Below are 27,874 nucleotides of genomic sequence, written 5' to 3' on the forward strand. Positions count from 1 at the left end.
TTTATTTTACATGCTTCTGCCTTGAGCCTTTATAAGGTACTCAGATGCTTCCTTCCACTATTTAGCTGGAGCAGGACCCGGTATTAACATTGGTCTCAGCCTGCGATTTTAGGCGTGCAACAAGCTTCCTACTTGACAGAAGTAGAATTTTTAGCACATATATCACAATTCTTCAGACCGATCATCACCTTAATACAGACATCTTTTCTTCAGGGCTCAGAAATGCCCCACCTCTTTTCCCACTCCCATTTCTCAACTGGAATTGCCGGTCCCAGGGGACGCAGGATCAGAAGGCAATGAAGAGGATGTTGAGGCAGTGTTGGAGAAAGCTGTTGAAGATTTCTCTCCCCCGCATTGCCACTGTATTGAAGAGGTAACGTCAACTCAACCACGCATTATAAAAATTGACTCTCCTCCATCAACAGCATGCTCCCTTGGCTAAGAGACCTAGAAAAACTTTCAAAGCATTCCTTGTTCATGAATAGATAGAAAATGTGGTTTCTAACGATTGGTTCACTCCCCCCAAAAATCTTTGAACTCAATCTAGTGGAAAAAGTTTGCAAAAAAAAAAAGGGTTATTCTTTCGGTTGATGATGTGGCTTCTATCCTAAATCCACATCTCGCTGTACCTGTTGAAGATGTTCTTTCTTTAAGTGAGTCTTTTGATCGAATATTTTATACCATTTTTTTTATCGACACATAGAACAAGTGCAGCAGCTACAGGATATCGTTTGTACAGAATATACATGCAAACAGTCAGTGTAGATGTAAATCTATAAACCGCAGAGAAATTAAGGCGTACAAATAGACCGAGTATCATTCCATACAACTCTGAACTTGGGTCTTGAACCCTTGATGTTTCTTGACCCAGTCTTACCTTGTTGATGCCCACTCTTTGTATTCAATGCTGCCCCCCAGGGACATCCCATCGTGTTTGAATAAGTTGCCTGTGTCCTGAACTGTAAGTTAAGATAAGAGGAATTTAGACTTGCAATGCAGAGTGACCAGGAGAGTTTGGTGATGGCCCTTGTCCTGTGCTGTACTCCATGATTTGAAATTTACAGGTCGAAGTTTCTCTTTTTGTATTTAGCTTTTGCAGGAAGGTTTAATAAATGTAGATGTTTCATTACGTTAGTAATGTATAGTGATTTTTTTATTTTTATAAGCTTTGCAAGATATGGAAGGTTGACATGCCTACAGAGCTAAGTGTCATTCTGTGGTGCAAGTTTCAAAATGAAGGAGAAAATCTTGTTCCTATAGAACAACTGTTTATTCCTCCACATTTAGAGAGTTGATTGTAAATGTGAAAATCTAGCTAACTTTTTTTCTTTTTATGTTGGATAATTGTTGTCATTTATGACACCAATTGGTCTCTTACTTTTTATCCTAGTAACGGAGGTCACTGAGCGAGGAAGTACAGGGGTTGGACAAAAATATGGAAACCCCACATGATTTGCAGGTGTGAAAGGGCATAAACTCCAAACATACAAAGAACACTGGACACACCAAACTGGATTAATAACTGCTACAAACCTATTTTAATATTTTACAAGTATTAACAATACACCATAAATCTTTTAATCCCCCCCCCCCCCTTAATACAGTGCCTTGCGAAAGTATTCAGCCCCCTTGAACTTTTCAACCTTTTGCCACATTTCAGGCTTCAAACATAAAGATATAAAATTTTAATTTTTTGTGAAGAATCGCTAACAAGTGGGACACAATTGTGAAGTGGAACGAAATCTATTGGATATTTTAAACTTTTTTAGCAAATAAAAAACTGAAAAGTGGTGCGTGCAAAATTATTCGCCCCCTTTACTTTCAGTGCAGCAAACTCACTCCAGAAGTTCAGCGAGGATCGCTGAATGATCCAATGTTGTCCTAAATGACTGATGGTGATAAATAGAATCCACCTGTGTGTAATCAAGTCTCTGTATAAATGCACCTGCTCTGTGATAGTCTCAGGGTTCTGTTAAAAAGCGCAGAGAGCATCATGAAGACCAAGGAACACACCAGGCAGGTCCGTAATACTGTTGTGGAGAAGTTTAAAGCCGGATTTGGATACAAAAAGATTTCCCAAGCTTTAAACATCCCAAGGAGCACTGTGCAAGCAATCATTTTGAAATGGAAGGAGTATCAGACCACTGCAAATCTACCAAGACCTGGCCGTCCCTCTAAACTTTCAGCTCAGACAAGGAGAAGACCGATCAGAGATGCAGCCAAGAGGCCAATGATCACTCTGGATGAACTGCAGTCTGTCCATAGGACAACAATCAGTCGTACCAATCAGTCGTACACTGCAATGTTTGGCGTAAAAGCAACACGGCTCATCACCCTCAACACACCATCCCCACTGTCAAACATGGTGGTGGCAGCATCATGGTTTGGGCCTGCTTTTCTTCAGCAGGGACAGGGAAGATGGTTAAAATTGAGGGAAAGATGGATGCAGCCAAATACAGGACCATTCTGGATGAAAACCTGTTGGAGTCTGCAAAAGACCTGAAACTGGGACGGAGATTTATCTTCCTACAAGACAATGATCCCAAACATACAGCAAAATCTACAAAGGAATGGTTCACAAATCAACGTATCCAGGTGTTAGAATGGCCAAGTCAAAGTCCAGACCTGAATCCAATCGAGAATCTGTGGAAAGAGCTGAAAACTGCTGTTCACAAACGCTCTCCATCCAACCTCACTGAGCTCGAGCTGTTTTGCAAGGAAGAATGGGCAAGAATTTCAGTCTCTCGATGTGAAAAACTGATGGAGACATACCCCAAGCGACTTGCAGCTGTAATCGCAGCAAAAGGTGGCTCTACAAAGTATTAACTCAAGGGGGCCGAATAATTTTGCACGCCCCACTTTTCATTTTTTTTTATTAATTAAAAAAGTTTCAAAAATCCAATAGATTTCGTTCCACTTCACAATTGTGTCCCACTTGTTGGTGATTCTTCATAAAAACACACGTATATGACAAATTAAAAGGAAAATGGTCAGGTTTTATTCCTTTTTTTTCTGTAACAAATTGTTGTTACAATATGGTGGTTGGCCTTTGGTTACAACACTGCTATCATGTGATAAATTTCTCTTGTAAACAGAATATTGTAAAGTGAAAACAGAATATTTTCATTTTTAGAAATAATTTTGTCAGAACCTCATTACGAAAATGACCTTTTTTGTAAATGTTATCTTGTCCTTGAGTTTGTCACATAGCTTGAGCAACTTGTAGACAGTAAGCTTATCAGTGTTCTGTGCAAGAAGTACTACATTTATCATGTGCTCTTTTCTGGGTTGTTTTTTTTTTCCAGTTAAGGAAAAGTGGGAATAAAAATTCATGCATTTTAGAGGCAGTTTTCCACATTGCTGAATTACTGTATTAGTAATTACAGTTCCATAGAATTCAATTAAAAGTAACAAGATAAAATGTTAACAGATTTGTTTAGAAATACATGTTTTGTGACGTGGACTGCTTTCCAGCCTAGAGAGGTGTTAACACTTTCAGTGTCACACTGCCGGGGGTTAATATATATGTATGTGAACCTTGTAAAATATACATACAGTATTTCACAAAAGTCAGTACACCCCTCAAATTTTTGTAAATATTTTATCTTTTCATGTGACAACACTGAAGAAATGACACTTTGCTACAATGTAAAGTAGTGAGTGTACAGCTTGTATAACGGTGTAAATTTCATGTCCCCTCAAAATAACTCAACATGCAGCCATTAATGTCTAAACCACTGGCAACAAAAGTGAGTACACCCCTAATTGAAAATGTCCAGATTTGGTACAATTATCCTTTTTCCCTCCCTGGTGACATGTGACTCGTTCGTGTTACATGGTCTCAGGTGTGAATGGGGAGCAGGTGTTAAATTTGGTGTTATCACTCTCTCTCTCATAGTGGTCACTGGAAGTTCAACATGGCACTTCATGGCAAAGAACTCTCTGTGCATCTGAAAAAAAGAATTGTTGCTTTACGTTAAGATGGCCTAGGCTATATGAAGATTGCCAAGACCCTGAAACTGAACTGCAGCATGGTTTCCAAGAACACCCAGAGGTTTAACAGGACAGGTTTCACTCAGAACAGCCCTCGCCATGGTCAACCAAAGAAGTTGAGTCCACGTACTCTGCATTATATCCAGAGGTTGTCTTTGGAAAATAGATGTCTGAATGCTGCCAGCATTATTGCAGAGGTTGAAGGGGTGGGGGGGGGGGGGGGGTCAGCCTATCAGTGCACTGCACACTGCATCAAATTTGGTCTGCATGGGGCTATCCTTCCAGAGATGATGCATAAGAAACCCCGCAAACAGTTTGAAGACAAGCAGACTAAGGACATGGATTACTGGAACCATGTCCTGTGGTCTGATGAGACCAAGATAAACTTATTTGGTTCAGATAGTGTCAAGCATGGTGGTGGAAGTGTCATGGTCTGAGGCTGCCAGCACTGGGGAGCTACAGTTCATTGAGTGAACCATGAATGCCAACATGTACTGTGACATACTGAAGCAGAGCATGATCCCCTTCCTTCAGAGACTGGGCTGCAGGGAAGTATTCCACCATAATAACGACCCCAAACACACCTCCAAGACGACCACTGTCTTGCTAAAGAAGCTGAGGGTAAAGGTGATGGACTGGCCAAGCATGTTTCCAGACCTAAACCCTATTGAGCATTTGTGGGGGCATCTTCAAACGAAAGGTAGAGGAGCGCAACACACACATCCCTGTTCTGACAGGAGAGGAGAGACAGATCGTCTGTTCCTACTAATTGGGAACAACAATCTGTCTCCTCCTGTTAGTCACATTCCCCCACAGTTAGAAACACACATGAGGGAACACATTTAATCCCTTGATCGCCCCCTAGTGTTAACACCTTCCATACCAGTGACATTTACACAGTAATGGTGCATTTTTATAGCACTGATTGCTGTATAAATGTCAATGGTCCCAAAAATGTTTAGAAAGAGTCTGATCTGTCTGCCACAATGTTGTAGTCCCACTAAAAATCACAGATTGCCTCCATTACTAGCAAAATAATAATAATAATAAAAATGTATAAATGCATAAATCTATTTTGAAGATGCTATAACTTTTGCGCAAAACAATAAATATACGCTTATTGCGCTTTTTTTTTTTTTTTACCAAAAATATGTAGAAGAATGACTATATATTGGCCTAAACTGTTGAATTTTTTTTTTTTATTAAATTTTTATATATATTTTTTTGGATATCTATTCTAGCAAAAAGTATAAAATATTGTTTTTTTGTTTATAGAGCAAAAAATAAAGATCGCAGAGGTGATCAAATGCCACCAAAAGAAAGCGATTTGTGGGGGGAAAAAAAGGAAAGTTATTTCTTCAGTGTTGCCACATGAAACAATATAATAAAACATTTACAAAAATGCAAGGGGTGTACTCTTGTGAGATTCTGTATATATCCAATACTGGTAGGGCTTTTTGCAAGGACATGTGAGAAAATTAATTCTTCCATCGGCACAGAGTATGTGACCACTTAACCACCTCAATACAGTGCACTTACCAATTTTCAGCTTTCAGCGCTCTGACAGTTTGAATGACAATTACTCAGTCATGCAACACTGTACCCATATGAAACTTGTGTCCTTTTTTTCGCACAAATAGAGCTTTCTTTTGATGGCATTTAATCACTAGTGGATTTTTTTTATTTTTTGTGCTATAAATTTAAAAAAAAAAACTTAAATTTTGTGAAAAAAAATGCCCTTTTCTTTGTTTCTGTCATAAAATTTTGCTAATTAGTAATTTTTCTTCATAGATTTTGTCCAAAATTTATACTGCTACATATCTTTGGTAAAAATAATCCAAATTAGTGTATATTATTTGGTCTTTGTGAACGTTATAACAATTAACAGCTATTACAATCTATGGTGCCAATCACTGAAAATTGATCACATCTGATCAGGCCTTCAGTACATCAGGTGAATCTCATTTCTTGAGACACTAACAAGTCAGAAAAGAACAAATATCCCCCAAATTACCCCTTTTTTAGAAAGTAGACATTCCAAGGTATTAAGTAGGTAGCATGGTGAGTTTTTCTGAAGTTGTAATTTTTCCCACAATTCTTTGCAAAATTAAGATTTTTTTTCTTTTAATTTTTTTTTTTTTTTTTTACAAAATTGTCATTGTCAGGTTATTTCTCACACACAGCATATACATACAACAAATTACACCCCAAGATACATTCTGCTACTTTTTTCTGAGTATGGTGATACCACATGTTTGAGACTTTTACACAGCCTGGCCACATACAGAGGCCCAACATTGAAGTAGCACCTTCGGGCGTATTAGGAGCATAAATTACACAATTACATTAATCTCCTTTCATTCCTACCTATCACACTTTTGAAGGTCCTGGAGCACCAGGACAATGGAATTACCCACAAAATGACCCCATTTTGGAAAGCAAATACCCCAACGTATATTCTATGAGGCATGGGCTGCAGATAGGTACTCTGATGGGCTGGTGACAGGTACTTGGTTACTCCAATGGGCTGGTGACAGGTACTCGGGTACTCTGATGACCTGGTGACCAGTACTTGGGTACTTGGGTACTCGGGTACTCTGATGGCCTGGTGACTGGTATTTGGGTATTCTGAAGGGCCATGACAGGTACTCAGTACTCATATGGACTGTGACAGGTACTCGAGTACTCGTATGGACTGCGACAGGTACTGGGGTACTCATGTGAACTGTGACAGGTACTCGGGTACTCTGATGGAGTGTGACAGGTACTCAGGTACTGGGGTACTCATATGGACTGTGACGGGTACTCATATGGACTGTGACAGGTACTCGGGTACTCTGATGGACTATGACAGGTACTCGGGTACTCTGATGGAGTGTGACAGGTACTGGGGTACTCATATGGACTGTGACGGGTACTCGTATGGACTGTGACGGGTACTCGTATGGACTGTGACGGGTACTCGTATGGACTGTGACGGGTACTCGTATGGACTGTGACGGGTACTCGTATGGACTGTGACGGGTACTCGTATGGACTGTGACGGGTACTCGTATGGACTGTGACGGGTACTCGTATGGACTGTGACGGGTACTCGTATGGACTGTGACGGGTACTTGTATGGACTGTGACGGGTACTTGTATGGACTGTGACGGGTACTTATATGGACTGTGACAGGTACTTGGGTACTCTGATGGACTGTGACGGGTACTTGGGTACTCTGATGACCTGGTGACCGGTACTTGGGTACTCTGATGACCTGGTGACGGGTACTTGGGTACTCTGATGGCCTGATGACTGGTATTTTGGTACTCCTGAAGGGCCGTGACAGGTACTCAGCACTCATATGGACTGTGACAGGTACTCTGGTACTCTGATGGGTACTCGGGTACTCTGATGGACTGGGACGGGTACTCGGGTACTCTGGACTGGGACGGATACTCGGGTACTCTGGACTGGGACGGGTACTCTGGTGGACTGGGACAGATACTCGGGTACTCTGATGGACTGGGACAGGTACTCCTTTGAACTGTGACCCGTACTTTGATGGGTGGTGACAGGTCCTCCTTTTTATTTTGGTTTGTTGACATTTAGTGATCAGCTGTGAAATGAAAACAGCCGATCATGTGGTAAACAGCCACCGGCCAATGGCTGTTTACCAGCGTCAGTGACGAGCAGTGTTCCTGGGAACATGTCGCCACCAATGTGCACGCCCGCGATCGTGCGAATGCACAGTGTAGTGGAAACAATCTGAGATCAGTCGTGACTTCATCACGGCCGATCACGTGGTAAACAGCCACGACCAATGGATGTTCACCCCCCCTCAGTGGCGAGCGGTGTCTCTACCTCACATGTGTAGTTTGACCACCGTTTTCATATGCGGGTGCTACTCACATATGCGTTCGCTTCTGCTCGCAAGCTCGTTGGGATGGGGCGCTTTAAAAAAAATATTATAATTCTTATTTATTTTACTTGATTTTATTTATTTTTTTCCTCTTTTTTTGGGTCACTTTTATTCCTATTACAAGAAATGTAAACATCCCTTGTAATAGAAAAAAGCATGACAGGTCCTCTTTAAATATGAGATCTGGGGTCAAAAAGTCCTCAGATCTCATATTTGGACTTAAATGCAATTAAAAAAAAAAAGTTTTGTAATTTGAAAAAATGACAACAGAAAAATGGCCCTTTAAGACGTATGGCGAAAGTGACGTTTTGAAGTCGCTTCTGCCCTGCTATAGTATGGAGACGGGTGGGGGCCATTTTCCCCTCACTCGTCTCCATACCGAGCCACGAACAGGTCCTGATCGCCTCCGCCTCTGCTGACGGCTTCGATAAGTGGCGGGAGGGGGGTGGCCCCCACCGATAACTATGATCTTGTGGCAAATACGCCGCAGAGACCACCATTATCGTGAACGGAATCGCCGGCCGACCAGATGGATACCTTCGGTTGTGGCAGCCGCTGCTGCCGTTACTGAGAGAGCGACCTTTAAACTGCCGACGTATATGCACAGGAGCCTGTCGGCAAGTGGTTAAGGTAAAAATGTTCAGCCTTTGGACCCTGATTTTGTCTCTCTTTTTGTTTTGTAACCCTCCCCTCCCTTTTCTTATGTTCAGTTCATGCTAGCTCAAGATTTGTCAGTCATTGGTTCCTACCATCTTGTATCTAGCTCCTAGATTTTGGGAAGGTTTGTCCAGGACTGGCCTTAATGCATGCACTTGATATCAAGAATGCATGAGATGTGGAGACTTTCTCACTGTACTCTCTTGCGTTTATTTTGGATTTGCAATAAACATAGACCCTTCTGGACAAAGCTGAGTGAAATCATCAAAATGGCCGACAATCAGCAGTAACGTTTCCCTACCTCTCCATGTATTTGAGTTATGTGTGACCTTCAGGTTATTGTAATCTTACTTCCAACATTGTTCCCCTTTCTTGACATTGTTCCCCTTTCTTGACATTTTATCTTAGATAGAGCCTGCTAGTTAGGCCTGACTCTTGTCTTTTATGTACTCTGGTTGTAATGATCAGGCTATTCACTTTGGAGGGTGCATCCTCTTGTAGACATCTATTTGTTATTGTTTGTTTTTGCTTAATGTTTAAAACTCTGCACTCAAAATTATTGAAAGAGAAAATAACCGACAATCTTGGTGTTAACTTGGCTGCCATTCCCCTCCACTTTTCGGTCTCCAGAAACGGGTACACATGCTTCCTTAAAGTTCACCTTCATAAATATTAGACATGAAAAATCGCACAGCTTCCCTAAAAGATAGCAAAGAACATAAGCTTCTCTTGCCTTTAACTCCCTCTGCACTTGTACACATCCCTCACCTTGCCCATTCTGTTCACCTACCAACACACCCACATCCATGTTTTCTTGCCTCTGCCCTAGCCTACTTAATGTCCCTTTTTTCTATTCCTTCTCCCATAACTCCTGGTTACCAGGTTGGTAGTCCCTGTTATACTCTGTTTTTAATACGAAGGACTGAAAAGTCCATTAGTATTTTGTGCAATTGTTGGATCCAGGAAGGTATGCATACTGTCAGTGGCGGCCTGTCCATAGGGGGCGCCCGGGCGCCGCCCCCCCTCCAGGCAGTCACAAAAAAAAAAAAAAAAAAATTGAAAAAAAAGTCCTTAAGTGCACTGTGTACGAGCGCCGGACACAGTGCAGCGCTGGACACAGTGCACTATGTGAAGCGCCACGTCAACGCAATCACAAGATTGCAGACGCGGCGCTTCATTTGCGGGTTTTTAACCCGCCTTGTGGCGCAACTAAAAGTGCCGATCTGCATCCGCCCGGCGCCCATAGGTTTACTATGCTATGGGCTTTGAGTGACAGACTAGTTAGTCTGTCACTTCAGGTCTTCCCCTGTGTCAGACCAGTGCGCCGAGCGGAGGAGCAGAGGAGTGAACTCCTGCACTATGAAAAAAACAAGGTAGATGCATTGCTGGAAATCCACAGGAGGGGGGCAGAGCTACAGGATGGATGGAGGGGGAGGCTTCACACGGGCTGTGTGTTTATCAGGTGCTGATCGTCAGTGCTTCTGTTATCTCCACTGGTGTTGCTGTGTCTCGGTTTGGCAGTGTCAGTGGAGGCTCTTGTGAAACACACAGCCCATATGAAGCCTCCCCCCACCCACCCATCCCTCTGTCCCTGATTCATCCCAACCACCATCTCTCTGTCCCTGATCCCTGATCCATCCCACCCACCCACCATCCCTCTGTCCCTGATCCCTGATCCATCCCACCCACCCACCATCCCTCTGTCCCTGATTCATCCCACCCACCAGCTCTCTGTCCCTGATCCATCCCACCCACCCACCATCCTTCTGTCCCTGATCCATCCCACCTACCATCTCTCTGTCCCTGGTCCATCCCACCCACCATCTCTCTGTCCCTGATCCATCCCACCAACCATATCTCTATCCCTGATACCTCCCACCCACCATCTCTCTGTCCCTGATCCATCCCACCGTCCTTCTCTCCCTGATCCATCCCACCCACCATCTCTCTGTCCCTGATCCATCCCACCGTCCTTCTGTCCCTGATCCATCCCACCTACCATCTCTCTGTCCCTGATCCATCTCACCAACCATATCTCTGTCCCTGATCCCTCCCACCCACCATCTCTCTGTCCCTGATCCATCCCACCGTCCTTCTCTCCCTGATCCATCCCACCCACCATCTCTTTGTCCCTGATCCATCCCACCGTCCTTCTGTCCCTGATCCATCCCACCTATCATCTCTCTGTCCCTGATCCATCCCACCGTCCTTCTGTCCCTGATCCATCCCACCTACCATCTCTCTGTCCCTGGTCCATCCCACCCACCATCTCTCTGTCCCTGGTCCATCCCACCCACCATCTCTCTGTCCCTGGTCCATCCCACCCACCATCTCTCTGTCCCTGGTCCATCCCACCCACCATCTCTCTGTCCCTGATCCATCCCACCAACCATATCTCTGTCCCTGATCCCTCCCACCCACCATCTCTCTGTCCCTGATCCATCCCACCGTCCTTCTCTCCCTGATCCATCCCACCCACCATCTCTCTGTCCCTGATCCATCCCACCGTCCTTCTGTCCCTGGTCCATCCCACCCACCATCTCTCTGTCCCTGGTCCATCCCACCCACCATCTCTCTGTCCCTGGTCCATCCCACCCACCATCTCTCTGTCCCTGATCCATCCCACCATCATATCTCTGTCCCTGATCTATCCCACCCACCATCTCTCTGTCCCTGATCCATCCCACCGTCCTTCTGTCCCTGATCCATCCCACCTACCATCTCTCTGTCCCTGGTCCATCCCACCCACCATCTCTCTGTCCCTGATCCCTCCCACCCACCATCTCTCTGTCCCTGATCCATCCCACCGTCCTTCTCTCCCTGATCCATCCCACCCACCATCTCTCTGTCCCTGATCCATCCCACCGTCCTTCTGTCTCTGATCCATCCCACCTACCATCTCTCTGTCCCTGGTCCATCCCACCCACCATCTCTCTGTCCCTGATCCATCCCACCAACCATATCTCAGTCCCTGATCCATCCCACCCACCATCTCTCTGTCCCTGGTCCATCCCACCATCCTTCTGTCCCTGGTCCATCCCACCCACCATCTCTCTGTCCCTGATCCATCCCACCCATCCATCCCTCTGTCCCTGATCCATCCCACCCATCCATCCCTCTGTCCCTGATCCATCCCACCCATCCATCCCTCTGTCCCTGATCCATCCCACCCACCCATCCCTCTGTCCCTGATCCATCCCATCCACCCATACCTCTGTCCATGATCCATCCCACCCACCATCCCCCTGTCCCTGATCCATCCCTCTGTCCCTGATCCCATCCCACCCACCACTGATCCAACTCCCCACCCCACCTCCATCCTTCTGTCTCTGATCATCACCATCCCTCTGATCCCACCACCAAAGGCAAACATGTAAGATATTGCATTATTGCAGTCACTAAATGTGATGACTGTATTTGTTTTATTTTATTAGGCTTTCTTGTACTTCATTGTCTGCGGTGACCTCTGCCTATTGCTGTTTCCCGAGCACCTTTTTTGTGTTTCCTGTTTTTTTTTCTCTGGTGAACGAGGAGTGTGGCTGGGCTGTCAGACATATTGATGTGTCATTAGAACCTGGTGTATAATGTAGAGCCTGGTATATGATGTACAGAGCCCTGTCTATAATGTAGAGCCTGGTATATGATGTACTACAGGGGACGGAGTTGGTGGATTCTATAATGGGTGGGGCTTATGAGAAGTGGGATGGGTCAAAAGGGTGGGCGTGGTCTAGCGCCCCCCCATCTTAAAACTTCACCAGCCGCCACTGCATACTGTGCTGGCAATCTACATCAAATTTGATGTACCTGGTAGAGCTCTCAACAAGTGATCTCTATACCCGTCCATTCTAATATACTGATGCACAATATGATAAACATATATACTTTGGCCTTAGCCATGTTCTTTAGTGAAAAATGAAAATAAAGTATATATTAAAAAAAAAAAAAGTGACACTTTATCAGCTTTAATCTTTCGCTTAACCCTGACTTTACCAAACCCATAAAACCAAGTAAAAGTGGTATTAAACCCAAAAATCTATTATAATGCAGCTTACCAATCAGATGTGGTAGCTCTATCAGTTTTCCTTTTCCTTGGCTTCCCCCCTCTGTTTTCAACTGGTGATATCTGGCCAGTAACGCACATCCTGTATTAGAGTGCCTACACTCTGGAGGAATTGGCACAGGAAGCACAGCAGACATCAGCATTGTCAGTCTGAGGGGGACCGTAGCACCTGGGGAGGGTGGGTTGGGTGTGTGCGCTATGTCAGCTCTTTTACTACTATTAGGGCTTAGCTTGACAAGCTTTTGTTTGCATCAAATGGGTCCATATGTATGCAAAACCTGCATGACGCGGGTCAACTGCAGATCATATACACCGGTCACTGATTTCTGAAAGATCTCCATTACCTTAGAGCCGTGTCAAATTAATGCCATTGACACAAGCCCAGAGCTTGTCTACACAAGTGCTAAAGGTCTTTTCAGATACAGGTTTAATGCTCAGAAGTCGTGTCTTTCTCTTAGATATACTGTGGGGATGTAGAAGCACTATTGGTCCCTACACACCGCAAAGACAAGGCGTAGGACTAGTGAGTCCTTTGGGGTTGCATCACTGTAGTAAATAGAAAAATAAAGGTTATACATGCATATTTAGAAAAACATGGAAACATAGCCCATCTACTGTATTTAGGAGCAGGTGAAGTGTATTTCATTTTAGAGTTGTCATATACTGTACTTTACATGTAATATAATTTTCCCATAATCCACCTGAAGAGTGCTCTAATATGGCCTCTAAGCAATAGTCTATATTTTTTTAACAATTGTTTTTCCTGTGCAACTTCACTACAAGGTGACACAACGGGATATACATTTTTCCTTGAATTATCAGTAAAGTGTATAATTAGAATGAGCATGCAGATTTAATGTATAATCAACACAAAAAAAGTGAGAGCTTGGGACTTTCTCAGTAGCGGTATTTTAAAAGCTTAGGAACAGGAAATTCCAGGGGACCAAGTTACTTGTTTTAAGAGATGGAGGAGGAGCTTAGAGAGAGGTTTGGTGTACTATGTAGGTAGGTTGCGTCCCCTTTTTTTTTTTAAGGTTTGGGTAGATTGTACCTTTTTATATTTTCTTCTGATGACCATTTTAATTGGCTGCAGCAACAGGATTGTACGTGTGGATATTCATATATTATTGTGCATGGAGGAAGAAGTTAAGAAATGAGTTCATGCTTGTAGGCTTGTGAGGTGAAAAGCTACATTAAGTATACTCGTCTTGACCTTTGGGTATATGTCATTAACAAGAAGGGTGCAAGCAAGAGGAAATTAGGAATTTAAAGATTAGCATTGTATTTCAGGGCACTACTGATCTGCAGATTGCAGTAAGTAGATTACTAGTATTAGTAAGTAAGTGAAGGTCTTATTTTTTGTAGCATGTTCCCTAAGCCCCAAGTAACATAGAGCAAGGTCACATGTTGATTGCAGTGATAAGCACATTAATGGAAAAGGCAGTTTCGTTGCAGAGTCCTGTTTAGAGATAATTTACATCCCTCGCACCATAGAGTCATATGGGTTTACTCTGTAAGATGGTAGAAGAGCATTGATTTTACACACAGTGCCATAACGCATAAAAACAAAAAACTGTATACTTGATTCTTATCAAGTAAAATATTGTATTTGCATTGGCTAATTGCACCTTACATATTCTTTGTGACCGGTTATTGAATAAATCTGATGCATGCTGGACCTTACTACTAATATGTAGTTTATCATAACAAACTTATTAAAACCAGTTGGAGCAGTTAAACCAAGCTCATAGTTTTGCATATTTGCAGATATTTTCTGTTGTATTATATCAAATCCCACTGCTCATAATGCAATTTGCACAAACCCAATCATTTTGTGTCCGTTATTAACTAATAATGGGCTAACTGGTGGCATATGCATGAAGGTAGTTATGTAGGCAGATTTGTTTCCAAGTCTGCTAGCCCTTTGGGATTTTAGCTATTTCTAAAAATAAAAGGAGACCATATTGTGATAACCTTGTGTAACAGTCATAAAGTACAAGGGCACTCACTTGGAGAACATAGTTTATAGCAGATAAACACGGACCCTGGGCATATCCTCTCTTCAATTAGAATTGTCATGAGAATCGAGTGCCAGATGCAGTTAACAATTCTTGATGTATGCTGTGCAGATAGCATTTCTGTTTTCAAACTATTTCTGGCAAAACCATCTTTATTTTTTTGTTTAAAGTTACCAGGAATCAAATGTGCAAATCCCATTTTACTTTATCTACACTGACCTGTGATAAGACAAAGGTGGCAGGATGAAGCCTTTTCCTGAACATCTCCTAATCTGATTTGGTTTACTAGTAGAAGATAAAAATGAATTACTTGAGGTCCCTTGAGGGCACTAGAAACATTTATCAACTCCTGTCATACAAATCAGAAGGGAACGATTATATTATACTATATCAAATTGTTAATGGTGCCTTTTACAAGTTCATGTTGTCAAACTTTAAAAAGAAATGCAGGGTATACTCTTCTAAAATGTGTTCATAAAAAAAAATAGTTAAAAGGTAGGTTGATCTAAACTACCCCATTTGATTTAGCATAGCTATGTGTTCCTTAGTAATATCTTCATACTGGAATATACACAGTGTAGGATGAATTAACTTCTATGCATTTGCTTGGGGATTAGTCATGTGAAAAATTAAGTACACCCCATGGAAATGGTTGACTCTTTCAACATATTTGAACAGGCAATATGTAGGAATCAAGAAATGCCTGTAGATAAAGATCATATACTTGAATAAGAACACAAGAAAAACTGGCATTACGCAGAGTTGGAAGTATTTACAATATGGCGGTAAGTGGAAACATTACTCTATACCACATATTTGATAATGGTCTGTGTCCTTTCCACATTCTACATACCAAGTATAGTCTCCCACAAGCTATGCATTTTTATTACTTGCAACTATGACATGCCATTAGGGCACAGACCGGAGTAGACCGGAGTAGACATTTGGGTAATGTCACCTACCATTTAATTTAATTAAAGAGGAAGTAAACCCTTCCAAACAACTTGGACCTACAGGTAAGCCTAGATTAAGGCTTACCTGTAGGTCCAAGCAATATCTCCTAAACCTATATGGTTTAGGAGATATTTGCCCGAAAATGGGCACCGCTGTCTACGGCGCATGCGCCGTAGACAGCGGCGCGCAGGCGCACTAAATGCGGCAAATCCATGAATGGATTTGCCTAATTTGTCGACTCCTGTGCGCATGCGCGGGAGTGACGTCATCGCGGCTTCGCCGAGTGGCAGCGGCGGAGCTGCGAGACGCGACTCCCGTGCGCATGCGCGGGAGTGACGTCATCGCGGCTTCGCCGCTGTGATTCGTCGGAGCTGCGAGACGCCACCAGCAACATGGATGCGGCGGACTACAGGGATCAGCGGCGACTTCGCTGGCTCCTGTGTCAGGTAAGTGACACATAATGAGCTACTATGCGATGCATAGTAGTCCATTATGCTTTACCTTTGCAGGGAAAAAAAGAGGAAGTAAACCCATCAGGGTTTACTTCCTCTTTAACACAGCTATATATTTTTCTCTGGGTTCACCTTATCCCTGTGAATTTATTTAAAATGGGGATGAGAGAGGACCCTGTGTGTACCAGGTGCTCAAGAGAACACAGTTATTTAAAGGGCTGTAAACCCTCAAGGTTTTTCACCCCAATGCATTCTATGCATTGAGGTGAAAACCTCTTGTCCACCAGAGCCCTCCTTTTACTTACCTGAGTCCGAACGTTTCTGCGCCATGGCCAAGCACACCCGCTTCAGCCGGTGCCTTAGGTCCTGATAGGATAGATTGATAGCAGAGCAGCTATTGGCTCCTGCTGCTGTCAATCAAATCCAATGGTGTAGAAACCGGGGGTCTGCATCAATGGACACAGCAGGAGGACACAGGAGTGCGCTTGCACAGGTGCCCGATGGAGAGCGCTTCTCCGGGGCACTCAAGAAGAGGAGGAGCGTGCTGGGGGACCCCAGAAGAAGAGGATCGGGGCCACTCTGCAAAACCAACTGCACAGAGGAGGTAAGTATGACATGTTTGTTGTTTAGTTTAGTTATCCTTTTATGGAGGTGCCCGAAATTACACCTATATTGGAATAAAGTCATGGATACTCGTAGCATATTCTGAGTTGATCTTAATACAGATCCTAAACTTTGTCTCTCGGGGCATGTGGTGGAAGATGTCACTAAACAGGCTATAGCCAGGGCTCTATTTCAGGCCCGTAAACTGATTCTTGGACACTGGAAGTCAAATGACCCTCCCTTGTGAAAGGAGTGGGTAGTACAAATTGGCAACACACTATGCCTAGAAAAATACATTTTCCAACACAGAGGGTGCCCAGGTAAATAACAAATGGTGTGCTCTCCCTGGCTAGACACGCCATGGTTATCTCCAGTAGATTTCATTCTAAACAGACTTATGTGATGTAATTGGTGCCTTGTGTACTTGGGTATAGTCTGTATGAATGGTGATAGTGCTAGCATAACAGTCTGTACTGCTGTTGGAAAGGATTTTAAACTTTAGGATGATGTGACACTACTGAACTCTGCATTTGCTGTATAGTCATGCAGGTTGTTATCTCTATGGATGAACATGTGTTTGTTTTCTGTTATCATTAAACAAGAACCCAGGGAAAAGTTGCCCTTTCAATTCAATCATATATCAGTAGATGTAATGGTGTACTATAGAAAAAGTAAGTTTACCCTTGGAATCAGAAACTAATGTTGCTCCCAAAATAGAAATGACTGCCCACCTGTCTCTGACATTAAGTAGCTGAAATTGCATGCTAAATAAAAAAAAAAAAAATTGTGGGTTTTCCTGCATGAACTGCCTTGTTTCAAAATCTCCTTTCAGTGAGAATTAAAAGAGGGAGTGGGTACAAAGGTGACCAGTGGATGGAGGGATCTAGAGAGGTGCAAATGTGAGCAGTGGGTGGAGAGAGGCACGCTGACCACAAGTTTACTAGGGGCACACAGACCACGATTGACCCCCCACACTCTATTTGCTATTTAGTGCTGACCTCTTACCCTCTGTTGTATGTTTAACAATAAAGGGGACGCACTAACTGCTATACTCCTGGCTGGGGTTTAATTATTGTGCCATGTTGGGGGCTAAATATTGTGCCATTCTGGGTATTTTTTATTCCATATGGGGGTTAATTTATTGTGCAGTGCTTGGGGGGTTAATTGTTGGTGTGCCATGTGAGGGGGGTTAACGTGGTTAAAAAGACTTACAATTTACCTTAATACATTCTCTGCATTAAAGCAGAGCTCCACCCAAAAGGGGAAGCTCTGCTTTTCACTTTGCCTGTCAGTGGTCATAGTGTTTTGCTGATTGATGATTCTCAGCATTCTCCTGTGTATTTAGGGGGTTTGTCTGAAGCTCCACTGTACCTACAGAAATCTTAGGTCAGAGCCAGATGTTCATGTTTTCAAGGTTTACAAATCTATTGACGGTTTTGCACACCATGGATTGTTTCCTCAATTAAAAATCATAGTAAAAGTCAGGGAAATGCTCTGATCCTCTTAGACATGCACAGTTTTTTGTCTGACATTTTCTGGCCTGAATCATTTCCAGAAAAAAATCTCGTGAGGAGCACTTGAAGTTTGGAGTCGTGAGATTGTTTTAGAACATGTCTGTAAACTTTGTTACCATTTTAATGTACTTGGGCTGTCTTTGGATTCATATAGAATTGCAGTGGGACTTCTGATATTAATCAACTTTAGTATGGATGGTATGTTGCATGCATAATTTAGACACTTTTTTTATTTTCTATATTAATGGATTTTATTTCATTTCACTAGACTATTACAGCCCTGAAATGATTGGTCTTAAAGTAGATCAGGAAGTACTGGGAGATCTTGTAAGATTGAAGATCCCAGCTGTGGCTGATTTAATGGAGAAACATGGAGTGATGTGGACTCTTGTGGTCTCCCGTTGGTTTATTTGCTTGTTTATAGACATCCTTCCAGTAGAGGTAAGTCAGCTGAGTGTTCCACAGTCTTATGATTCTTAGCTAATATTCTCCCCTTATTTATGTCACTGACCTACACAAAAATAGCCCAATCAAAAACTTGAATTGCACAGATTCCACCTAGACCTGAAGTCTGCTGGTTATAATGGCTACAAAATAATCACTCACATGACCCCATTCAATATAAAAACAAAAACCTCTCTCTCTCGGGTTTCAATAGAGTTCAGTCCATCTTTTTCAAGAGCTCCATCGAAACCTCGACAAAAAGTGTTGCTTTAACCACTTCAGCCCCGGAAGGATTTACCCCCTTCCTGATCGGAGCACATTTTGCGATTCAGCACTGCGTCACTTTAACTGACAATCGTGCGATGGTGTACCCAAACAAAATTGATGTCCTTTTTTTTTCCCCACAAATAGATCTTTCTTTTGGTGGTATTTGATCACCACTGCAATTTTTATTTTTTGCGCTATAAACAAAAAGAATTTTGAAAAAAAAACTTTTTTTTTTTTTTTACTTTTTGCTATAATATCCCCAAAAAATATATAAAAAAAACTTTTTTTTTTCCTCAGTTTAGGCCGATGCGTATTCTTTGACATATTTTTGGTAAAAAAAAATTAGCAATAAGCGTTTATTGATTGGTTGGCGCAAAAGTTATAGCATCTACAAAATGGGGGATAGATTATGGCATTACGGCGGGCACATCGGACAATTTTGACACATTTTTGGGACCATTGGTATTAATACAGTGATCAATGCTATAAAATTGCATTGATTACTGTAAGAATCACTGGCAGTGAAAAGGTTAACCACTGGGTGGCTAGGAAGGGGTTAAGTGTGTCCTGGATTGTGTTTCTAACTGTCTGGGGGATAGGCTAGAAGTGACACCACACCCAATGACAGGGAGCAGACAATCAGTGCCCTGTCACTAGGCAGAACAGGGAGATGTTGTGTTTACATCAGCATCTCCCTTTTCTTCAGCTCCGTGACACGATCGCGGGACCCGCAGCCACAGTCACGGAGCTTGCGGCAGGCGTACACGGTGGGAAATTCAAAGTAACGTACGGTTACGGTACTTTGCCCAGCCGTGCCATTCTGCCGACTTGTATATACAGGCGGCGGTCGGCAAGCGGTTAATTTTTCCTGTTGCATGACACATGAGTGCCGCTATACCTGTTGTATGTATGTATTTGTGGGTGAACACCTGGGCATTTACCTTACACATAGTGCAGTGGCTACCCTTGGGACTAGATACAGTTGTGCGCAAAGGTTTACGTACCCTGGCAGAATTTGATTTCTTGGCCATTTTTCAGAGAATACAAATGATAAAACAAAAACGTTTTTCACTCATGGTTAGTGTTTGGCTGAAGCCATTTATTATCAATTAACTGACATCAATGACAGCTTGAAGTCTTTTGTGGTATTTGTGGATGAGGCTTTTTATCTTCTCAGATGGTAAAGCTGCCCATTCCTCTTGGCAAAAAAGCTTCCAGTTCCTGTAAATTCTTGGGCTGTCTTGCATGAACTGCACATTTGAGATCTCCCCAGAATGGCTCAATGATATTGAGGTCAGGAGACTGAAATGGCCACTCCAGAACCTTCACTTTATTCTGCTGTAGCCAATGACAGTTCGACTTGGCCTTGTGTTTTTCGATCATTGTCATGTTGGAATGTCCAAGAATGCCCCATGCGCAGCTTCCTGGCTGATGAATGCAAATGTTCCTCCAGTATTTTTTAAAAACATAATGCATTTATCATGCCATCAATTTTGACCAAATTTCTTGTGCCTTTGTAGCTCACACATCCCCAAAACATCAGTGATCCACCTCCATGTTTCACAGTAGGAATGGTGTACCTTTCATCATAGGCCTTGTTGACTCCTCTCCAAATGTAGCGTTTATGGTTGTGGCCTAAAAGCTAGATTTTAGTCTTTTAGTCTCATCACTCCAAATGACTGTGCCAGAAGGTTTGAGGCTTGTCTTGTGGTGTTTGGCGTATTGTAAGGGGTATACTTTGTGGCATTTGCGTAGTAATGGCTTTCTTCTGGCGACTCGACCATGCAGCCCATCTTTCTTCAAGTGCCTCCTTATTGTGCAATTAATCTGCCTTGTTTACATAGGCAGACCACCATTCTGCTCTCTGATCATTGGTGGTTACCCGCTGCTAGGCTCCCGCATGTGTGCCCCCCTACCTAGAAGAGTCAGGTCACATGTATATATGTCATGCCTGTACACACTCAGACCCTTCGTCACGCCTCTGCGCACTCAGACCCTTCGTCACACCTCTGCGCACTCAGACCCTTCGTCACACCTCTGCGCACTCAGACCCTTCGTCACACCTCTGCGCACTCAGACCCTTCGTCACACCTCTGCGCACTCAGACCCTTCGTCACACCTCTGCGCACTCAGACCCTTCGTCACACCTCTGCGCACTCAGACCCTTCGTCACACCTCTGCGCATTCAGTCCCCCTCACACCTCTGCGCATTCAGTCCCCCTCACACCTCTACACACTCAGCCGCCCCACACATGCACACCCGTACACACTCGGCCGCCCCACACATGCACACCCGTACACACTCGGCCGCCCCACACATGCACACCCGTACACACTCGGCCGCCCCACACATGCACACCCGTACACACTCGGCCGCCCCACACATGCACACCCGTACACACTCGGCCGCCCCACACATGCACACCCGTACACACTCGGCCGCCCCACACATGCACACCCGTACACACTCGGCCGCCCCACACATGCACACCCGTACACACTCGGCCGCCCCACACATGCACACCCGTACACACTCGGCCGCCCCACACATGCACACCCGTACACACTCGGCCGCCCCACACATGCACACCCGTACACACTCGGCCGCCCCACACATGCACACCCGTACACACTCGGCCGCCCCACACATGCACACCCGTACACACTCGGCCGCCCCACACATGCACACCCGTACACACTCGGCCGCCCCACACATGCACACCCGTACACACTCGGCCGCCCCACACATGCACACCCGTACACACTCGGCCGCCCCACACATGCACACCCGTACACACTCGGCCGCCCCACACATGCACACCCGTACACACTCGGCCGCCCCACACATGCACACCCGTACACACTCGGCCGCCCCACACATGCACACCCGTACACACTCGGCCGCCCCACACATGCACACCCGTACACACTCGGCCGCCCCACACATGCACACCCGTACACACTCGGCCGCCCCACACACGCACACGTGTACACACTCACACCTGTACACACTCAGCTGCCCCACACACGCACGCACACCTGTACACACTCAGCTGCCCCACACACGCACGCACACCTGTACACACTCAGCTGCCCCACACACGCACGCACGCACACCTGTACACACTCAGCTGCCCCACACACGCACGCCTGTACACACTCAGCTGCCCCACACACGCACGCACACCTGTACACACTCAGCTGCCCCACACACGCACGCACACCTGTACACACTCAGCTGCCCCACACACGCACGCACACCTGTACACACTCAGCTGCCCCACACACGCACGCACACCTGTACACACTCAGCTGCCCCACACACGTGCACACCTGTACACACTCAGCTGCCCCACACATGTGCACACCTGTACACACTCAGCTGCCCCACACACGTGCACACCTGTACACACTCAGCTGCCCCACACGTGCACACCTGTACACACTCAGCTGCCCCACACGTGCACACCTGTACACACTCAGCTGCCCCACACGTGCACACCTGTACACACTCAGCTGCCCCACACGTGCACACCTGTACACACTCAGCTGCCCCACACGTGCACACACCTGTACACTCTCAGCTGCTGCCCCCCACACACACAAAGCTGTACACACTCAGCTGCCTAACACCCCCCCCTCGAACACACAAAGCTGTACACACTCAGCTGCCTAACACCCCCCCCCCCCCCCCCCCCCCCCGAACACACAAAGCTGTACACACTCAGCTGCCTAACACCCCCCCCCCCCCCCGAACACACACACCTGTACACACTCAGCTGCCCCCCACACACGCACACCTGTACGCACTCAGCTGCCCCCCCCCCCCCCCCCAAACACGCACACCTGCACACATTCAGCTGCACTCACTTGTACACACTCACTTGTACACACTCAGCTGTGCACCACACACACCTGTACAGGCTTGGCTGCCCCACCCACATTTGTACTCAGTTGCCCCCGCCCAAACCTGTACACACTCAGCTGCCCCCCCATACACACACCTGTACACGCTCGGCTGTCCCCCTCTCACACGCACACCTGTATGCACTCAGCTGCCCCCCCACACACATCTGTACACACTCAGATGCCCCCTCATACAAACACATGTACACGCTCGGCTATCCCCCACACACACACACCTGTACACGCTCGGCTGTCGGCCCACCACACCTGTGCACGCTCAGCTACCCCCCCCCCCCCCCCCTCCCCATGTACACAAAAAGCCTCCTCCCTTCACTTGTACTCACAGCCTCCACTTGTACGGTGGTCTTTCTAGTCCCAGGTCTGGTTTCTACATGTCCCTATGAGATACGAGAGGAGCAGCAATCCAAAATATAGTACTGGTAGTACACACGAAGGAAACAGCCAGAGGTGGCAGTAAAGAGCCCAACTGAGCTGAATAACACAGAGCAGCAGCTGCTGATTCACACGAATATAGAGAGCCGGCCGCAGCTACAGAGCACCCGTCCTGCCTTGACCTATCCCTGATAGCTGGCCTGACACCCCCCAATATGTGGTACCTGGGGTGGCGTGCCCCCCTCATAGGTATGCCACTGATACAAGCTTTAATAAGACTTCTATATACTGCTAATGAGAAAAGGTATTTTGCAGTTTATATTTACTAAAATAAATGCATTTCTGTGTACTGTGTGTATCACCCTGGGGACATGCTCTCGGAAATAGTGCATGGCGGTGACAGCATTATGTTGAAGGCAATATTTTTATCAGCAGCCAGGGAAACTGTTTTAAGTGAATGAGCCTGTACCCACAACTGAAGCTACAATTAAGTGATTTCAATTCAAGAAGCTAAAGTTCTTAAAATTGCATTATCAAAGCCCAGGCATTAATGCAACTCAGAACCTGTGGCAAGCCTTAAGGAATGAGGATATCAAATGGTTTCCATCCAATCTGTTAGAACAATATTTGGTCAAGTAGACTGCTAGAAATTTCAGTATCCAGATATGCAAAGCTAGTAGAGCCTGACCCCTAAAGACTCACAGCTGTAACTGCAGCCAAAGGTGCTTCTACTGAGTATCGACTGTGAAATGCCCATGCAACTAAGCATAAATTTGATTACTTTAGTAGAAACAATTTTATACTTTAATATTGGCTTCTTTCCTCTATTCAGGGAGAGAGGATCTATATACAATGCTGTATTGCAGTTTTTTTTCAGTGACCTGGTATTCATCTATATTATAGCAAAGAGTGTCGGCATTTTACAAAGAACCTTTCTGCAGAAAGACTAAGGCTCCATTCACTCCTGAGCAGAGTGATTTCTGAGTATTTTTGCAAGCGTATATGAGCATTTTAGAAGTGTTTTACAAGTGTATTCGAGATTCAAGCCTTTTTTGTTTAGCCAATAAAGGGGGGCTGCTGTTTGGCCGCCAGAAAATGTGCATAAAACACATGTTGCATGTTTCCCAAGTCTCTGGGTCCAAAAATAATCCAAACTGCCTAAAAAGTAGCTCATGTACTTTTTCCACTACAAGCAACAGAACACTTTAATTTTGCTTGTTGGGCGATTTTGAGCTTCAAGTGTCAAAACACTCAGGTGTGAATGGGGCATAGAGGATGGGCACTCCCAAAACTGCTGAGACCCTATAAATTTATAAATTAAGATGGCTAAAATGTTGGAAAAGTATAATGAACATTGTTCTTGTACCACACAGACTGTGTTACGAATATGGGACTGTCTATTCTACGAGGGATCAAAAATTATTTTTCGAGTAGCCTTAACACTAATAAAACAGTACCAAGCTTTCATATTAGAAAGCCGAAACTTTCCAGATGTGTGTGACAAATTTAAGGAAATAACCAAAGGACAATTGGTCACAGAATGCCACCTTTTCATGCAGGTATTTCGTGTGTGTGTGTGTGTATGTATGTATGTATATATATCTTATGAACTTCATCTCTTGCTGTTCCAGAGTTTGTAGATGAAATGTTATAATTGTTAATACAGTACATGACCTTTACTAAAGGAGTAGAGCATGTTCACTTTGCAAAGTGGATTTTCACTTAGCTTAATGAATGAGATAAAAGTTAATGCACTCTGTTCAAGGAAAATGTAAGAAACAGGGCTTCTCCTTTGTCCAGTTAAGGACATAGTTCACGTGGGTTATTTCCTGCCAGACCCTTCTCTACCCAGCATTCCTCAGTTTTTTTGCTAGTGTCCCAGGAGGTTGGTTTTTTTCCCCCCTTCCTTTAGCGCTGTTCTCAAGAATAAAGTTCCCGCTTTGTCGAGGGATCTGTCTGTGACTATTTTGAACTGGTCTCTGTTGGACATTACTTAAGTGTTTCTGTGTTTTCTCCTCTGAGGTCTGGGAGCTTTCCCTGTGACAGATAAAGTGATGTGGTTTCTACAGTGGACAGCACCAAGTGTACTACTCTTGATCGCATGGTCTTTGCTAGAGACAAGACACCACATGGAAGGAGGAGGATTCTGCACCTGGGCGCTCCTCATGTATCCATCGCTGGATGGTCCTGAACCCCCCTAGATTGTCAACAGGTGGCACCCTGAGATCTTGCTGCCAGTACACCCTAGTGGGGCGAAAGTACATCCTCTTCCTGCTGCTTATGTGCAGCCTATTGCAGAAGTTGCACCAAACTTTTTCCTCATTCCTTTTTTTAATCTGGTAAACATTCTGCATTTCGCTCCTTGACTGAAGATGCCTTGCTGGATCGGGGCAGGCCTCTTTCTCCTGGTTCAGTCGCTCTGGTCTAGAAGACAAAAGCTAGGGAAACATCTCTGGTGTAGTAAAAAGTTCAAAGAGCTTTTTACTCACAGAATCAAATGTGTAAGAGTCCAAGAGAAAGACACCACTCAACCCGCAACGCAGTCACAAGGAAAGGATGAACAGCAAAAGTGGCCAGCTGATGGGGTGAAGAGCTGGGCTGGATGCCATAAATCTCTGCTGCTCCTGCTAGGCTCACTCAATCCCAAGGACAGCACTTAGTGGACAATGGTCTCCTGTAAATGTGGGGTAGCAGTATGTGTTTTGAGGACTCTTCTTTGGCTAACTCCCATGGGCTACCCGCTCTCATTTACATTAAAGCTCCAAACTCTTTGGTCTAGAATGTGCCCTTTGCTGTTTTTCTCTCAGTCTTTGGGGTTATTTGGCTATCCTGCTTAGAGGACCCTCATGTTTCATTGTAACCTCACTGTGAGTCTGTCTGCTTGCTCTTGTCCCAGAACCTCCTTTCCCTTAATAGAAGTGTTAGGATTTTGAGGCTTGGGTCTTCTCATATAGTCCAGCTGATCTTTTTCTTTGTCTAAATTTCTCTTCAGGAATCTATTATACTGACGTTATTCCACTGGTCTTTTGTTGTTGAGCATACTTTATGGTTGGTATAGTTCCTCTTTTTCAGGTTATGTTATTCCACCTATTAGGTGTACTACATGTAGGGCCCCATAGCCATGTGCTGACTCAGGCCTAGTGTTTCTTATGTATGTGTCATTCCTCTTGGCAGTGGCATTTCTGTTCCGGGCTGGGGCACCAAGTCGATTTTCTGGGGTTCCCCCTTGGGTGGCAGATTTCTTGCTAGATTTTCAGTCATATTTGTGTGGTTCTTCAGGTACCTCTGTGGTCCAGACAATGCCCAAAACCATGGCTCAATCGCTGGTTGTTGCTCATCCCTCAGTTAAACTGCTTTTGTAGGTCCTGACTGTTTCTGAATTCTGGTGTCCCTTAGGAAATAATGGACAAAATGAGAATTATTTTTTTTTTTTACTTGCTGTAAAACCCCTTTCCCACTAATCCATTGAAGGACACAGATCCCACCCCTCTGTGTGTTTTGCTGGCCCTGTGTACTGCTTTTTCACCATACTGAAACACGCTGGTCAAAGGAGGGGTTATACAGGGACAGAGATATAATTTTTCTGTTTGCCAGTGGCCCAACCTTAGCAGCAGTATTACCCAACTATTTCTGAATTCCCGTGTCCCTCAATGGACTTGAAGAAAAAGATTTTACTGTAAGTACAAACCTCTTCCTTTTCAGCTTCACCTCATTCACTAAGCTAAGTGGCATTTCAAATGGAGTATGCTCCTTGTTCTTACTTACAACCCCACTGTTTTGGTTTTCTTTCAAGATGTCTTTTGTATATCTTATGCACTCTTCACCTCTTTATCAAATGTCATAGCACAAAAGACAAACCAATCTTTTAGCGGGTTAGCATGGTAAGACACGTTAATGAGAATTTGTTTTTTCACCTGAGAAGGAAATTGCATTTCTAGTATGCTGTGCACAGTACACAGAGTTTTTGCTTTTGGGTGTTAATTCAGGCCTTAGAGGTAAATGTATGCTTGTTCTGTTTAAATATTTTTTTTAATTTTTTTTTTGCCGCAGAAAATCTTTGTTGATCCAGGACGTTTATCAAAAACAGCAATAATCAAGTTACGAGAGAAACACAGATCACAGTTACTCACTCAGGAATAATGGCAGATGGAGAATTATTATCAATGCATTCCTTCAATATAATGTTTGCACAGATTAATCCCTCCTGTCTGGTGGGCATGCTGTACATAGCAAGGCGGGGCAGTGAGGGGTTAAGACGGCACTGACTGTTAGCACAGGCCTTAGACCTGTCTAAGTGCTTTATTCATTGTTTTGTACTGTACTGGTAGACATGACCAGTTGTGTGATTTTTTTTTTTTTCTTTTTTATGTGATCTCTTGTAAACATACAACTGATTCAGTGAAATAAATGTATAATACACGCACTACCAGTTAAATACTTGTAATAAAATATTTATTTCTCTGATATTTGTTGAAATTATGTCCATGTGTATTTCATAACTGAATACCAGACCTGTATAAATAAAACCCCAAATAATTGAATTATGCATTAACAAAAAAATCTTAAAATGTATTTTTAAATGCCTAAATCTGTCTTGATAGCATCCTACTATGATCACCATAAAGACCCATTGTTTTATTAAGCTTTAACCAAGCCTGTTCCTCTGCTACCTCCTGTATCTAGAAATCCTGAATGTTAACGGTCATTA

The 27,874-nt window shown here is 44.2% G+C and overlaps 1 protein-coding gene across 2 annotated transcripts in view; it reads left to right on the plus strand.

Moving 5' to 3' along the window:
* Positions 1–27,630, plus strand: part of GRTP1 (growth hormone regulated TBC protein 1) — a 104,703-nt gene extending 77,073 nt beyond the window's left edge. For both annotated transcript variants that reach the window (XM_077482846.1, XM_077482848.1), the window contains 3 exons: positions 18,425–18,597; positions 24,540–24,725; positions 27,217–27,630. In XM_077482846.1, the coding sequence (XP_077338972.1) occupies positions 18,425–18,597; positions 24,540–24,725; positions 27,217–27,306 (449 nt within the window). In that variant the 3' untranslated portion in view covers positions 27,307–27,630. The remainder of the gene's footprint in view (positions 1–18,424; positions 18,598–24,539; positions 24,726–27,216) is intronic.
* The last annotated feature ends 244 nt before the right edge of the window (positions 27,631–27,874 follow it).

The sequence above is a fragment of the Lithobates pipiens genome, unplaced genomic scaffold (assembly GCF_037356315.1).
Source record: "Lithobates pipiens isolate NorthernLeopardFrog02 unplaced genomic scaffold, aLitPip1_a1.2 Scaffold_16, whole genome shotgun sequence".
NCBI lineage: Eukaryota > Metazoa > Chordata > Amphibia > Anura > Ranidae > Lithobates > Lithobates pipiens.